The 17,412-nt window shown below is 27.2% G+C and overlaps 1 protein-coding gene and 1 long non-coding RNA gene across 2 annotated transcripts; one reads left to right on the forward strand and one right to left on the reverse strand.

Moving 5' to 3' along the window:
- Positions 1-1,956: 1,956 nt before the first annotated feature.
- On the forward strand, positions 1,957-8,009 carry LOC107444566 (uncharacterized). The gene is made up of 2 exons (XM_087150128.1): positions 1,957-2,110; positions 7,656-8,009. The coding sequence occupies exons 1-2, from the start codon at positions 2,108-2,110 to the stop codon at positions 7,923-7,925; spliced, it is 273 nt and encodes a 90-aa protein (XP_087006254.1). The 5' UTR covers positions 1,957-2,107; the 3' UTR covers positions 7,926-8,009.
- Positions 8,010-11,449: 3,440 nt separating this feature from the next.
- On the reverse strand, positions 11,450-14,937 carry LOC147806086 (uncharacterized). The gene is made up of 2 exons (XR_015428707.1): positions 14,816-14,937; positions 11,450-11,725 (listed from the first exon to the last, which is right to left on the reverse strand). It is a non-coding gene; the product is annotated as an uncharacterized LOC147806086 (long non-coding RNA).
- Positions 14,938-17,412: the final 2,475 nt, after the last annotated feature.

Raw genomic sequence — 17,412 nt, forward strand, 5'->3', positions numbered from 1 at the left:
GAAGTTCGGTCCAAGGATTTCACAAAACTAAGCTAGGAAGAATCTCGATACGTGTTTCACGAACTCTGTTCCACGCTCAATTTAGGCTAAAAGGTGACTGAATATTTTTATTTTTGAAGGAGAGGGTATTAAAATGAGGAAAAGGGGACAAGAAGCTGTAAAATCTAGAAAAAATTTAAAAAAATCCCCTAAAGGGGTCATTTTAATTATCATTTTTTACAGTTAGTTCCCTTGCTGCAGCTGCTCCATTTTGAAACTTTTCATCCATTTGACTTTCGTAAGAAATTTTACATTTAAAATAATCTCTTTTTTTCCCCATAAAATCAACTTTGTAGCCATAAAATTATCCAAAAGTGCTAAATATCAGCCGTGGTGGCTAAGGGGATTGAGCGTTCACAAATGAGGTGAACCGCTTCCAAATCCCAGTAATGGATAGACGATACGAATTCCACACCTGACTCACACCGACCACAGTGCTGACATGTAATATCCTTAGTCGTAGACGGATTGCGAGTTAGAGTTCCCTTACCGTTAGGCTAACTATGGCAGGTTTTCGTGGTTTTCTGCTCCATGCAACCTCAAATGCGGATTAAATCCACCAAAAAGTCCTCTGCAAGACAAACTTCTTTTAATACTTGATTCAGGAGTTCCCTTGTCTTATGGATTAGGTTCAAAATTACAAAGCTAATGAGTTGAACATTAGTAGTCGTAAACCCAAAATTGGTAGACTGTTCAACAGCGATTATAGAATAAAATATCAAATATCAGTAGGAGCTTTCCCAGGAAACAGTAGAGGGTGATGGTAAGAAGATTCTATAATATAAGAATTAGTAGGAATAATTTTGGGGCTCTTTTTATCCAGTGTTCTGCAGTGTTGGTCAATCTTAATTAACAAGCAACGTTTTTTTCGGGACTAAACTTTTACCTCAAAAGTAGTACGTTATCTGAAAAATATATTTTAAGCATAAGCAACCATTCTTCTCGAATATATGAGATGGTTAAATCATTTTATGAGTGCTAAGAGTATTGTCCTGCAACTACTTAAATGTGTTTTTTTTTTTAAATATTTTTATGGAGCCCGAGCCTTAGCTTTTTAAAGATCTACTTAATTGATTAAATTCATTTTATTGAAAAACGTTTGCGATTTCTGTAGCTATATCTCGAAATAGAATAATAAAAAACTTCGGTTTGAAAACTAGTTTAAATATAGCAGTTAAAAATAACTAATTCAAGTTCAGGCGACAATGGTATTTTTATAGATTTATTGAGTGAAAGAGGCTATTTTCGCGGAACCATTGCTAATTTTTTTTAATAAAATGCGCTCCACTATTTGCGAAATAAAGTAAGGCCAATTAAATTTTGCTTTTTTTTTTTTAAACAATTCTTTTTTTTAATAGAAGAATCTTAAACAAAAACATTGACAAATATCTTATGTTATATAAAGATTAGTATAAAAGACTACGTTTTAGCATTTAAATGGAATCTACAAATTTAAATGGAATATTTACAAACTTTCTATTTGTAAAATGTTTCTCATTGCATTTTGAATTTATTTCATCCTACTTTCTGTACATTTTTCTGTATGCCTTTTTATTTTAGTGTTTTTAGGTTTCATTATTTTATTGCTTACAACTGCTAATTTTTAAATGAAAATTTAAAATTTTCTATTTGACACTATTAACACACAGTTAAATTAAAAAATAATTATTGAAATTGACTAGTTCAAGTTTGATTACTAGCTCTTATTAATTACTCCTGTGGTATTGCTTTCAATATTTTTCTATACAAAAATTGGCGGCAATTTTTTTATTAGATTCATTTTTAAGTTTTATGGTTAATATAAGAGTTAATATAATGGTTAATATAGGAGTGACGTCAGGAATGCTTAAGAATGACGTCATGTGGCAAGACTTAGTCCTACCATTCATAGTGTCTAGGCGATATTGGAAACCCAATCACGTAATTCGAATATATCGTATCTCTCAAACTGATAACTGCAGGTATATAAAGAGAGGGTCTCAGAAGTTAAGTAGAAGAGATAAACTATTTCAGACAAGCCGTATATTCTCATCGCATTCTTAGAATCCTCAACTTAACTGCACTCACCATGGTAAGTAGAATTCATTTCAATTTATGTATTATAATTTATGATATATAGGATTCAGTTTATGATGGCATATTTTTTTGCATTTTTGATGAGCTTTACTTTTTTTTTTAATTTTAAAAACAGTTTGTAATATTTTTAGAGAATTTTTTTTAATATTTCAAAACATTTCTTTTTTGCATTGTTGGTAAATTCTCAGGTATTCTCGTATAATTACAGCATTTAGTCATTTCTTGAATGAAATGTTTGAACATTTATTTTTTTCATATTAGTATTCTTTCATTGAAAGTAAAAGTCTGGTCAAATCTACCAGAATATGATAAAATTTTCCATTTTTCTTGCTCTATGAAAACGCCAAAACGATTGATAATTTTTACCGAATCGTTTTGGTAATAATTTTAGTAAAATTAACAACTAAATTTGGTTTTATACCATGAGAGAAAATTTGGTAAATGTATTAAAATATCGTTATTTTACCATGATACCTTAGAGTATGGCATAAAAATCCTATATTCGGTTAAATTTAGATTTTAGTTTAGTATATTTTACTAAATATGTGGTAATAACATATATAATTTTGAAAACTAGTATTTCCGGTAAACCATTACGTATAATCGGAAAAATTACCATAATGTAAAAAATTCAGCCTGAATTCTTCAATAAAACTTCAGGTATCTTCTTTGTAAGCCAGGTTTTTTTCATGTCACAAATTCGTCTATGTTTTTCTATTTATACAATTCCATTCTATTCTCTTTATTTATGTTCTGCAACCAATGTGAAACAGACAAAATGTTTTAAATATATATATTTTTTTGTGACCAAAATACGTACCCTAATCCTTAATGAGCCTTCGGCTATCTTTCTTGTTAGCCAATTTCTTTTATCTGACAAATTCTTCGATATTTTTCTATACATAAGTATCTTTTTCAAAAATCAAGCTTTACTTCACAAAAAAGTAATATTTTTTGCTTACTATAATCAAATAATTAATTTGATGATACTATAATTAAATAATTAATACGATGTATGAAGCGAATTCTAATAGAAAATGACCAGAGAAATTTACGTATCTTACTATTCACAAATTAATTACCTTATATAATTAAACATAAATATTTTTTGTGTGATTAGAGTTTTTCTATTAGGATATACAATACAGTGTTTCCCATTATGTTTTTTTCAACAAGATTTTCAATTAAGTTATCAAAAATTTAGAAAAGTGCATGAATATCTGAACAAATGACTAATCTAATTCAGACTAAAACTAATTCATAGCGTTTATCGATTTAACATAAAAGTCTCACCTTTTTATATTGGTCGTAAACTGTAAAATTTCAGATCAAATTCCGGTATAAAGTATCAGCATTTCGGATGCGTTATCCGTAAATACCATTTTTGTTTGTAATTTTTACAGAATTTATTTAATTAAAGTGATTAATTTTTTAGAGTAATTATTACAGTAAAAATATCGGCATAATTAGATTCTTTTTTCGTAACACGTTTCGGTAAAAGCAGATTTTGAGGTTAGAAGTACCTGCAACCTATTTTTTACCGTAATTTGATCAGGAATTTTTTGCAGTGTATATTTCTTCAGGAAGTCATTTAGGGTTACTATGGTTTCAAGATTTGTATTATTTTTAAAATGTTATTTCTGATCGTATATTTAAATTTTAAAAATATTGAAAAGTAAACACTTATTGATTACGCTTTTTATAAGTTAATTTAAATTTGATAAAAAAATCATACATTCGTGAACAAAACTTTAATTTTCCGTAATTAACGAAAATTAGGAATCGATAAATCTACAGGTTTTTTGCAATTCTTAAATCAGTTATAAAGTAAAGTTTGGTATTTAATAGATAAGATTATTGTTATCAAACGCATTATTTTTTAGAGTATATATTAAAATATGAAAAAGAATCGATTAAAGCTAATCGTTTTTAATAAAGATATTTAAACGTTAAGAATTATTTCATATTTTTGAAAATTCGGAGACAAACTTTTTGTTTCAATTTTTTCTCCAAAACCTTTAAAATCGAGGAATATTGGTATAAATTTTTTTCTAAATTTCTAATGAAGTTATTGTTTAAATTATTAATGACGCCCAAAATATAGCAATTTTTCTATGACTATAATTTTATTTCAATACATTTTGGAATATGATTTGGATTTTCATACCTAAAGATTTTTCACAATCCACTATTGTCTGTTTTGCTCTCACGGAAATGAATTTCAAAGTATTCTATGCTTTATATGAAGTTCTTTTCTTTCTACCCTTAAAATTATATCAGTTAAAAAAACCTTATAATTATATGGATAATATGTATTTTAAAATTTCAGTAATGTAGAGAAATTTAAAAAATTTTATATGGATATTTATTGTCATATTTATTAAATTCTAGAATATGCTGAAAAAAGAATTTAGAATATGTTGAAAAAGTATGCAAAATAGAGGATTTCTATTCTAATAAAATATTTTATAAGAGTCTTCATAAATTTTCTCTGCCTTATGATTATGTATAAGATTTTTTAAACCCACAAAAAATTTCTAAAACAAAATTTTAAAGTTTATATAATAAATTTTTTCTAAAACTGTCTTACAATATTCCGTTTTTAAACATATTTTTGCTAAATCTTCACATATTGAAATGTTTTACTAATAGGTTATTGTATAACATATATACCTATATTTTACTTTTTTATTAAATTAAATAAAAAAGCTCTTTTCCTAAAAAATATGAACATAATAGGTAACACGCCTTAGTATAAATACTTCGCGATACTGGTTTTCACATTTTGGTTGCACAAATTATAATTTGTGCATCCAAAAACTGACAATTTTGTAATAACCTTAGGTGCAAAACTGATTGTTGAGTATTAACCATATGTGTAGCATGCAAAAAATGTGTGCTATGATCCAAACACTAATGAAAAATTTTAGACAATTATTTTAAAAACAATATGAGATATCGTTTTTAAGGTGGTGAAAAATGTGAAAAAAGCCTTACTTTGATTCAAACAAACGCAATTAAAGACTTAAAATCATTAATCTATCCACTGTTATCACCTTGCACGAAAACTGTTATAACTTAGTAAATAATTAAAATACAAACAAAAGTATAATATTTTTAGAAAGCTAAGAGTCAAGGATTATAAATAAAACAGAAAATTGACTTAACTCCTTGACGCAATAGATTTATTAAACGTATTTTTCATTAATGTCTATTAATTTAGGTCAAAATAAGGGAGAAATATTATATTTGGAATTTTGATTTGTGATTATGCTAAGCGACATAAAACACTGGTGTCTTTTTCCGTGTAAAAGGTAAAATCTTCCCAACATGACTTACTTCAGACAACAATTGTTCAAATTTGCACATATTTGCAGTTATTTATATCCATGAGAAACAGCAATTAATTATCGAAATTTCTTTAATTTACAAAATATCAATTATTGATAAAGTTTTGACTATGAATTGTGAAACTATGAATTTTCAAACTACTTATTTTATATTTTAGTCCATTCTGATAATCTAGCAAACTTTTTTAGTGACTATTAGACTGTATTTTATAGTTAAAAAAATGAGAAAAAGTATTTTTATTGGCATATATATAGCGCATTTATTAGAGCAAAATATTTCGAGCATTAAAAAAAGTACAGGAAAAGGAAGCCGATGTCCTATTTGCTTCAAAGGGTTAAGTAGTTAAAATTTCATGTACTTATTTTTTGTTTACTTACACTTTAATATTACTTCGTGAATAAGCTTTTCTCTTGATTAAAAATATATTTAGCGTACTTAGATATTTTGTTCATAATTCAATGATCCAGATTTCAGATGAATCAATTAATAATGGCAAATTGTGGTTCAAGTAAAAATATTCTTTGAATTCTAAGCATGGGTACATTTATTTTGACTGATTTAGATTCTTGACGATAAAATTAAAACTCATGTTCAAATTTTGAATGCAAAATATATATTCCAATTTATTGTTTTTGAAAAATATTTTAAAAGCATTCATGTTCTTATAAAATTTATGTTTAGATAAAAAATATTTTATAAATTGGTTAACAGGAAACCAAAATATCTCTGAAGCATAAAAATGTGTATACTTAGTGTGTAGTCATAACTGATTAAATTACTTAATAGAATAAGTGCTTTTAGCCGCTATAAAATGATTTCAAGATGTTTGCTAATGGTGAATATACATTGAGAAAAAGAAAGTACCTCCAAAACTACCAGAATAAAGTAAAATTTACCGTGATTTTAACTCTATGAGAAAATCAGATAGCTCGGTTAATTTTTACCGTACAGTATATATAATTAATATTATACATTATTTACATACCGTTTTTTCAAATGGCTTACATTCTGGTTTTTAGACCAGAATTCTGTTGTCACTAAAAAACTAAAAACTAATATTTATTTAACCGAAAAAAGGTTAAAAATAGGTAACATTGCTGAAATAATTGATTCATTCAAATGAATTGCTATAGCTGTCATCTTTAAATATTTTTTTTCAAACTCGATAATAATAAAAATAATTTCTAAAAACAAATATCCATTAAATTTTCTAAATGCTTTCATACTAAAATACTATTCAGTGATTTGTTCGACCTTTTACAGAAATCGCTCAACATATTACCAACCTCTAACAAAAAGGTTGTGGATTAAATAAAAGTAAGGTAAATCCTAGTTTAAATTTGCGAATTAGAATTAATGGTATCAATAGTTTAGTCAGGAAATTGATGAAAAACTTGAGTGTTTCAAAGTTATTTCTTAAATTTTTGAGTCTCGTGTTAAGTCCGGTATTCGTTAGGGAGCTAAAAAATTTTTGTGCCCGATTTTTAACTTTTAATCATAGTTATTTTAAAGAAACATTTTTCACATTTATTATTTATAACTTGCTTTAATGATCGAAAGAATTTTCCATGGTTAAATTTAAAATAAATGTGTTTAATAGTTTCGGAGAAATCACTATTAAAAAAGGACATTTAATAAATAGTCGCACTATTAAAATATTTTTGCCGCACATAAAGTAATAGACTATTTTATTTCAAGTTTAGGGTTTTTCCCTTTGCAAATATGGCTTAGTATGATACCAAATTATACATTCCTTTTGATTTGAAGCATATTCCATAACTTTTAAAATAAATAATAAAAACATTTACTAATTATTAAAAAATTTTCAGCATGATTTTTTTTTTGATAAAAAAGTTTAAAAATGGATGTAAAGATTGATTTATTTCCGTAATAAGTTCTGCGCGTATGCCCAAGACACAAAATGTTAAATTAACTTTAAGAAAGACCCAAATATTCTCTCACATTTTTTGACTGCTTTAATCACAGATCAAAAAGGAAACACAAAATTTAAATCCGTGGAGAATAGTTCTCAGAGGCAATTCATTAAAACCAGTAGGGGTACAAGTCTAATGATTCTTAAAAATTCAACTATACTTCTATTTCAGTCTTCTTATCTTACAATAGTTTGAAATTATAAATTTGTAAAAGAAACAAACATCTCTTCTAATGCACATTTTTTTTTCTTTCAGAAAATATCTTTCATTATTTCTTTCATTATATACTGGGTGATATTACTTGCAACTTCTTTAGCTGCCCCTGCACCATCAAGGTACGGTGGTCATCACGGCGGCGGTTATCATAAAGGAGGGCATCGTGGGGGTCATGGTGGCGGAGGATATAAAGGAGGCCATCATGGAGGAGGATACCATGGAGGTCATCATGGAGGTGGAGGGTATCACAAGGGACATGGTGGTCATCATGGAGGATATAAAGGAGGATATGGACATCATAGAGGATAATTGAAGCTCATAGAGCTGTGTTCAATTCGAACTATTTTTTTGTTTGTTTATCTGTAAATAAAATGTTTAATTTCCTTAAGAAAATTTATTTAGTAGAATTTCTTAATTTTATAATTTTTCTTACAACAACGTGGAATTATTGAAAATTATCATAAATGTTTTGCTTACTATATGATTTCCTCATCGCATTTTTTTTTACTTTAAAAATGCTAGAAAGCCATTAACATTAAAATTTTTTTAATAAGTATTTTTTCAGCAAAAAAAATATTTAAAATAGATTATTTGAGTATGCAATATTTATAGATTTATTTGCTTTAAAACGAAAAAAAAAGTATTGCGGCTTTTTCCATTTTAAACTATAATTACCTAAAACTAAATATAGTAAGTCAATGACGACTCAATTAAAAATTGCAGAGAGGAAAAAGTGTTCTCACAAATAAATTGGTGATATGTTTAAATTTAAATTAAGTTAATAGTTTATTTTGTTTGCTAGTACTTTAGAAAATTTTTACAATTTCATCAACATATCAAATTTTTTTAATATGAATATTTTATGGGATCACCTTGTTTTGCCTGATCAAAATCATTGTATATTTGAAAATTAAGGTTACTACCAGTATTTATGATTTGTGGAAAAAAATGACCTGCTTTCAAAATATGACGTTGAATGCTCTATTTAGGCTCTTTCAAAATAGTACGTATTTAGGCTCTTTCGGGGTAAAAAAATATTCATCAGTAAGAGTTAGCATTTTTTTAAAATATAAAAATCAAAATATAACTCATTTTCACACTTGATTCGGAGACAATGTTTGCCTATGATTTACTTTATTGTTAGTTAATTTTAATGTTTGTCCTAAGGTGTTTGAATTAGTATTTCACCTTTTAATTATAAATAAGTATAACTTACAAGTTATTATTTAAGTTTATAAGAATTGTACATAGCGAAATATTATCGAAATTGTTATACTATAGTAAAGCTAAATGAATGAGTTTCAGCTATAGTTTCCAAAATTAACAGTGTTAAAGACATACTTTATATTAGTGTTTCGTTGTCAAACAAAAGACACTTAACATCATCTTTTTTTCAAGAAAAAAGTAAATAAATAAAGATTTGAAAAAGGCTTTTCTTCTGTTAATCTCTTTCGAGTAACATGCTTAGCCTGAAAATCTTCTTAAACTTTTTCACAGGAGTTAGAGCAGCATAAAAAACCAAACAACATTTTCAAGAATGAGCAGTAAAGAATCTAAAAACAAAAATAGGTTTTTTCTTTACTTACTTTAGTTTGAAAATATATTTTTCTACACGTTTTTGTTCTGAACGATATCCATTCTTTCAATATGTTAGTAATGTTAACTTAAAACATATTATTTTCAATGATTTTTGAAAAGAAAAACAATTAAATCTTTTAGTTTTCTCTTTCCCTTTCAAATTGATAAAATTTTTAAAAGGAAAAAATTAATAAATTCATTTAAAAGACATTGTTTCGTGAAACATGAAGTATATAACTTCAAACTTGAGCTTAAGAGTATCAAGTTCGCATTTGATATCAATATTTTTGGGTTGAAAATTATTTTCTGTAGTATAAGAGTGTTTTTCAAAAATATGGCAACAATATTTATAAATAGAATTAATTTCAAAGGACTCGCGTGTTAGAAATATAACCAAAAAAAAAAAAAACATTACGTGTGCTTTATGTTAGTGCTGTGTAGTGTTATGCTAGTTTATGTCATCAATGAACTTTGTTAATTTTGGATTGAATAGGACTTCTCTAAATTTTTCTATAACATTTTTTAACCGCTTTCATTAAATTTCGAATCTTATTCGCCCATGTTTTCTAAAATGATATCGAGGAGAAAAAGATTATAAGAAATTTGTAAAACGTCTCTTATAATAGAGACGTCTCTTATAACTTTGAACATTACGTATTTGAACTATTTTTTTGAAAATCTATTTTCTGACGTAAATGGGTATTTCATTTTAATAGTCCCATAACTGACCAGGTCTTTTATGCGTTTCGGGCTTCATAATAAATTTTTAAAAATTTTCTGCAAATATTCTGGACACAACTCGAAATGCGTGATATGAACAGCTCGAAATGCGCTTTTAAGAAAACACACGCTCCTTGAAAAGCGTGTTTAAGAAAATAGACACTGCTCCAAATGCGTTTTAGAGATAATAGATACTGCTCGAAATGCGTGTTTAAAAAATGGGCATAGCAAGAAATACGTGTTTAATAAAAAGCCTCTACTTCATATGCGCAATATATAAAATAGACACTGCTCAAAATGCATATTTTAGAAATTATTCACTACGCGAAATGTGTGATTAGGAAAATTGACTAATTTCCAAATGAGTTTAAAGGTCAATTTATTTTAAAAATTTAAGTAAGTAGACATTACTCGAAATGAATGTTGAAAAAATGGAATCTATTGTGACAAAAATGTGATTAAGAAAATGGTCATAACTTGAATTGCGAGTTTAAGAAACTAGACAATGACTTAAATGCATTTTTAAGAAAATAGATTCCGAAAAGAAAAACGTCTTTCCAGCGTTTAACCCAAATTTAACAAATAAGCCAGAGATTTTACACTTTAAAAAATCTAATCATAATCATTGCGGGGCAGATTCCTGTACTTCATGGTTAGGAAAACTGCATGAAATACAAATGCATCTTATATATTATCTAATTAAAATCTAATCAAATTATTATCTAATTGCAAATGCAGCTGCATGAATTAGAAATGGGAAAGCAGCATGAAATTCATGCATCTCTTCATATTCAGTTCCTAAAATGATAGACTAGCTTAAAAAAATCTAATTTAAAAAAAATGACAATTTTATGCCATTATTATAAATTTATTGAACCCTTGTTTGCTTTGTAAATAAAACAGTTGAATTTTAATGTCCTTTCAAAAAGTACTAATTTTAAAAAAATTTACTACGCGATTTAGACAAATAGGCATATATATAAACGGATTTATACGGATTCATTAGATTATTCTCTGAAACTTAAAATTTTTTGAGAAAAGTTAGAAAAACGAATCAAAATGCTATGTTAATTTTCTTGAATGGTGATGTATATTTTCTTAAACTGCCATTTCGAGCTGTGTTTATTTTCCTGAAGATTTATTTTTCTGATTTCTTTTGAGTTGTGGCCACTTTCTTAAACACGCAGTTTGAGCTATGTCCGGAATAAAAAGCACACCGAAGACACTTAAAGACCGGGGTTACTTACTTTTCTAGAAAAGCATCTTCGAAAGTAAAGGAAATATTCGTCACACTCCCAATTTCTCCAAAATAAAAAAACATACTAAAAAAAAAGCTGATCTTAATGTTTTTTATGGTTATTTGTACAATTTACTATTTGTTTTTTTGTTAAAATTGTAATCTTATATACTGAAATTTATTAATTTAATTTAAAAAACAAAACTTTTTATGTTGCACATTTATTTCGTTAAAAATTACATTACAGTTTAGAAAACTTGCAAATTATTTTTAAAGTAGTAAACTTAAATTTTGCTTGGAGGTTAGTGTAGATGAATCCAGCACAATTTTAATGATGATGTCCGTGATGATGATGATGACCCTCATGATGGTGATGACCATGGTGGTGATCATGCCCGTGATGATGATCATGGTGATGATCATGATGATGTCCATGGTGATGATGGTGTCCATGATGGTGATCATGCCCATGATGGTGCCCATGATGATGGTGAGGTTTCGGTTCTGGATTGCACATTGCATCAGATATGAGTAAGAAAATGCAAATCGTGGAAATCAAGAGCAACGCAGTTTTCTGTAGGAAAAGTTCATTAATTATTCACCTATTAGTATCTTACAGATATTGTTCCTTAAAATTCGAAAGATCCGTCTCTGAATAGATTTTATTTAGTAGAAACCATTAGTATGCAGAAGACTATTGAAAAAAATCATTGCGACAATTTTGAACAATTACCGCTTCTATTTTTTTCCTATTTACGAATTTCAATAATTAAAAAATATAATTATGTTCGAAGTTAACAGTTCTTTTTTAAAAAACTGTTTTTTTCAAAAAGAAAAGAAAATTGATGTTGAAATATTCCAAAAAATATTAATAGAATTTTTATAATTTAAAAATTACATGGTCAGTTTAGACTCCTTTATAAAATTGATTTTAGTAGAAGACAAATAAGCTATACAAATAATAATTTATGTTTCGTGGATTGCTTTACTACGGCTTTCTAACAAAATGATTGATTTCGTTTAAATCCTCATAATTCTGTTAACCTTAGCAAGTTTTTTCCAAATTTTTTGAATCCTAAATTACTTCTTAAATTTGTTTTAAATCAATGTAACGGAACTGATACATATTGTTATGTAATGGCTAAAGAAACATGAAGTACAGCAAAATATGTTCATCCATTGGCGGTCAGTAAGGATCTAGTGAAATATTGAATCGTATGGGCTTATAAAGAGTGCAATATAGTATCTAGGATGCATAAAAATATTACAATTGTTGTAGGTGGGCCGGGATAGCCTGGTCGGTAGGGAGCTGGGCTCATGTCCAAGAGTTCGTGAGTTCGATCCCCTACCCGAGACTCCCCGTGTAAGAAATGGTGACTGATACACGGTAAATCTGTCGAGTCGCAAAGTCCTCCATGTTCCCTTAACAAACCAATTCCTCTGGGGGTACTGATCCAGGAGTTTCCTTGTCTTCTGGATTGGTTCAAAATTGCAAGGCTACGTAGTTGAACATTAGTAGTCGTAAACCCAAACGTTGGGTCTGCTGTTCAACGGCGGATATAAAAATTAAATTGTTGTAGGGGAGAATCGTTGCGACTCAGATTATAGTGCGTTCGCCTTCCAATAAGGTAAACCCGGTTCAAATCGCAGCGATGGCTAGTCGATAGCAATTCCGCACCTGGCCACGTGGTATCGTAAAATATCATCAGTGAGAAATTCAGGGATCAGAATCACCTCGCCATCAGGCTAACCGTGGTAGGTTTTCCTGGGTTTCTTCCCCATGTACCGAAATTGAGCGCTAGTTCCGTCAAAAAATCCTCCACGAAGGTAAAATTTCTCCCAATACTTGATTGAGGAGTTTCCTTGTCTTCTGGATTGGGTTTTAGATTACAGATTACAGATATTAGATTACAGATATTTATATATATATATATATATATATATATATATATATATATATATATATATATATATATATATATATATATATATATATATATATAAAAATAGCAAGGCTCTTTGTGTTCTATAACTATATTGTGCTATATTTCTTCTGTAGAAACTAAGTTTCTCACCATTTTAAAAGCATTGACTCGGTATTTCCGTTACAAAAATTTATGTAAAAGAGAATGGAGGAAAGGAGTATTAAACAGGTCTATCTCTATCGTTAATAAAATGTGTAATTTCGTTAGAGAAAAAATTTTTAAATGTTTTTAAAAAAATTTAAATGTTTTTAAAAAATTTTCTTAATAGATTTTTGGTTTGAAAAGTATTTTTTTAGTTGGAAGGTGAAAAATTATATTTAGTTCAAGACTACCAACAATGTGATGTATAAAAATTCAAATCCTTGCGACATACCTCACATTTTTTCAAGTCAAAAACCAACTGCTTCTAAGGAGCACGCATGTTAATAAACGCAGACGCAAAGACCTAATCGATAATATGATATAACAAGCAAATAAATAACATAACATTCCAAGCTTTGGTTTGTCTCTTTCCATTTATACAGGAAGTGAATTCTGACGTCATCAGCAAGCCTCGCCTCATTTTGTGTCACGTGAAGTTAGTTTTGCTTTAAGCTAATTTGAAGTTATAATTCTAAAAAAATTGGAATCATCAGTAACAACAGAATTAGAGTAAGAACATGGAATGGACACGTTTCAACGTTTTTTTGATTTTTCTTAAAATTTTGTTCTTGAAAAACAAAAAACCCGACCAAAATATTTTTTTTAATCTGAAGGGTCTCGAGATATCGCCATTTAAATAGTCTGTGCATAATTTTAAATTTTGACAATATTAGCTTCTTGAATAAGAAAAATTCATAAACCAATAGGTCGAATTGGGTTTCATTAATCTGGAGAATCCAAATCTGCAATAAAATATGAGGGTGCATATTTAGGATTTCAAAGCGTACCTCATTTTATCTCAGGGGCCGCAGGTGAGATATCGAGTTTTGTATTATCAGATAGTTTTAAAAATATTGAATGCATTTATACCCTTTTTTCGATCTGATCTATATTTATCGAGATGTTTGACTGTATTCGAACTTTTTCTACTCACTGTTTATGTCACACTCTTTTCTTTATTACTTTGTGCATGCTTTCATCAAAATTTAAGAAATAATGTATTGTACGAGTTTCATTTCTTACAGAAAACTATCAAATACATTGAATTTAAATAAGATTGCTTTTGAAAATACAAGTTAAATTCTCTTTTAATTATGTAGCGTAATAAAGAGTTATAATAAGTGTATCTAGAAGAAATAATGGAAAAACTTGGTAAAATTTTTCTTTCAAAAAATAATTGAATTCACTTCAAAATTTAATTACAGTAGGAATGATTTGCTTCAATTAAACGTCATCTAAATGATGCATTAATTGTTTTTAAATTTTAAGTTTGAGAAAATTATCAATATTGCTATTTAGTGCTATCAACTTCATTTCAAAATAAATCGATGCATGAACTCGATTAAGAATTAGGCAAAGATATTAAAGGTATTTTGAGTAAGCATTTATTCTACTCAAAGTTTTGAACAAATTAATTCAATGCAAATTTATATACAATACAAAAGCAAATTTGTTTTGAAAAACGAAATTAACAAAAGTTAAAGTTTCAGTTAGCTTGAAATTTCTTTTAATAATATTAGTATTCTAAAATTGCTTACCATGTTTGAAGTTTTAAGGTTTTGTTTTCCGTAAAATATCAGAAAATGTAGAAGGGATTTGATATTCTCGCAGTTTGCCAGCCTTTTTATATAGAATTAAAGTTCTGAAAGTCTCAACATTGGTAAATCAAGTGCTAAGAGCTTTGCGCTTCAATAAGCAATGAAACGTAGGCAATCAAAATCGAAGGTCCTTTTTTTATAACTAATCCTTATTTTGCTAACTATTTTATTTCTTAAGTTTTAGAAAAGAGTTAAATTTTGTCACTTGTTACTATGCAAGATAAAATTGTATCACATAAAGATGTCTCTCAAATTGCTTTGAAAATCAATGTTTTTTTTTAAAACTGTAAATATGTTGCCTTTTTTAAAACGACATGTTTTTATGCAGCAAATAAAATTTTCAAAACAATTTCCTTTATGCGTCAAGTTTATTACAGGGTACATATGGTCCTTAAAAATATTAAAGTTGAAAACTTTATATAAAGTTTAACTTTACTTAAATTTCGAAATTTTTGATTTCGTCATTAGATTTATTTATTTGGAAATATTAAGCACAGTAGTGAATACAAATTTATGAATATTTCTTTTATGCTCTTAATTATTCGACATATTAAAAAAGTTTTTAGGACAGTACTAAACTTAATGCGAATCTAAATTAACTAATTTTCAAAAATAAACTTTTATTTTCTTCATTTATAAATTATTTAGACTCAAAAGTGCTTAAACAGTAATATACAGGTTATACTCATTAGATCTGATACACTTAAGTAAGCATCATATGCAAGTTTACTGTTACGTACCTGTTTCCTTACATAAATAATAATCTAATACAGTTTAATTTTTCTGTCTATTTTGACGACAACATTGATCCATTTTGATTAAGTAATTAACGAAAAAGATTTCTTATAATAAATATATTTCAAGTTTTCTTTCTTCTTTGACGATTTTTAGTAAGTAATTTAAAAATTTCGAAAATACAAGAATAGTTTTATTTTATAGCAACGTTATTTCTATTTTAATTAGAAAATCAAGGTAATGAAAGACTTAACATTTTTAAATGCCTATTTTCTTTGGAAAAAATATTTATAAATCTTACATTAAACATTATTCAAATTATCAAAATTATTATAAAAAATATTTTGAGTCTCTTTTAAAGTTTCAAATAGCAGGAATATGTTTTATTTTTCTTTAGAAAAATATAATTATATGGTTTAAAAAAATGAATTAAATCTTAAAATAAATTTTGACATCTTTAATATGAAAATTTAAAATTTTCTATGAATGTCTAATGCATAGCTTTTTTGAGAGTTTTTCTCTTCTAATGTCCTTCAAATATTATTTTTTTAAAATCAAAATTATATGGCTTTAAAAAATTTTTTGAAAGTTTGACACCTCCATACTCGAAATTTTTTTATTATTATTGATTAACTGAAGAAATATTTAAATTTGATAAGAAAAAACGTAAATAGATTTGGTTTAAAAACATGTTATGGTCAGCTGTATGTATGCTTTGTGATTTCTGCCAATTTATTAAATTAAACTGTTTTTCATGAGAAAATTTGATTTATAAACAACCTTCTACTGATAGTATACTTTTTAAAACTTGAGTTTCTAAATTCGCATTCTTCCATTAATTTCTTGAATAAGTTAAAGTCCAGTTAAATAAATAAATGAATAATAAAATAAATAACTGAGTTGCTGTCTGACTGACAGAAAAAGTGAAAGGAATAAAAAGAATAAATGAATGGAATAAATAGGTGAAAAAATAAATGAATTAATCAATAGCATTTAGGGGAATAAATAACATAAAGAGGTCCTGATCCTTGACTTACCTATTGTAATCTTTTTTTTTGAATCCAAATTGTTCTATTATAAAGTTCTTTTTTTTGAATTGTCGATTGTTTTTACATTGTTATATGCTAAGAATGTACATATTGCGCTTATTCAAGAGATACACTTATAGTTTCCAATCAACTGAGTATAATATTTTAAAAAAGCACTTTTTAATCAAAGAGCTTCCTGACAGAATTTTCTATGGTGCAAAAACTTAATATATTTCAGTATTTAATATAAATTTTTGTAAATTGAATAGTATTAATATGCTGTACATGGAAAAACAATTCTTTTAAAATTACCGTACTGTAGGGTAGTGACATTTCAGGCGAAAAAAAATTTAAAAAAACATATTTTTTGCAATAAAATCAAAAATATACAGTATTTAAACTATTTGGTTTTTTTTCCGTTGATATGGCAACTGTGTACCGAAAGTTCTGGTTTTCAAAATTATAGTTCTTGTCACCTCATATTACATAAAAGGTGCAAAGTAAATTTAAACGAATAATTGGTTTCAATGCCATGCTCTTAGGTATCATGATATATTTAATAATTCTATAACATATTATAAAACTATACTTTATTCTTAATTATACCAAAACCATTAAAGCTCTTCGGCAAATATTAAAGAGATTTTTGACGTTCTCATAGAGTAAGAAACAAGGTAAATTTTATCGTATTCTGGTAGGTTTGAACACACTTTTTTATTCAGTGTTGGAGATATGAACCAGCTTTCATTCCATTCAACAATAATAACGAAAAAA

Source organism: Parasteatoda tepidariorum, chromosome 8, assembly GCF_982258835.1.
Source record: "Parasteatoda tepidariorum strain Cologne lab strain chromosome 8, Ptep-v5.0, whole genome shotgun sequence".
In the NCBI taxonomy this organism is placed as follows: Eukaryota; Metazoa; Arthropoda; class Arachnida; order Araneae; family Theridiidae; genus Parasteatoda; species Parasteatoda tepidariorum.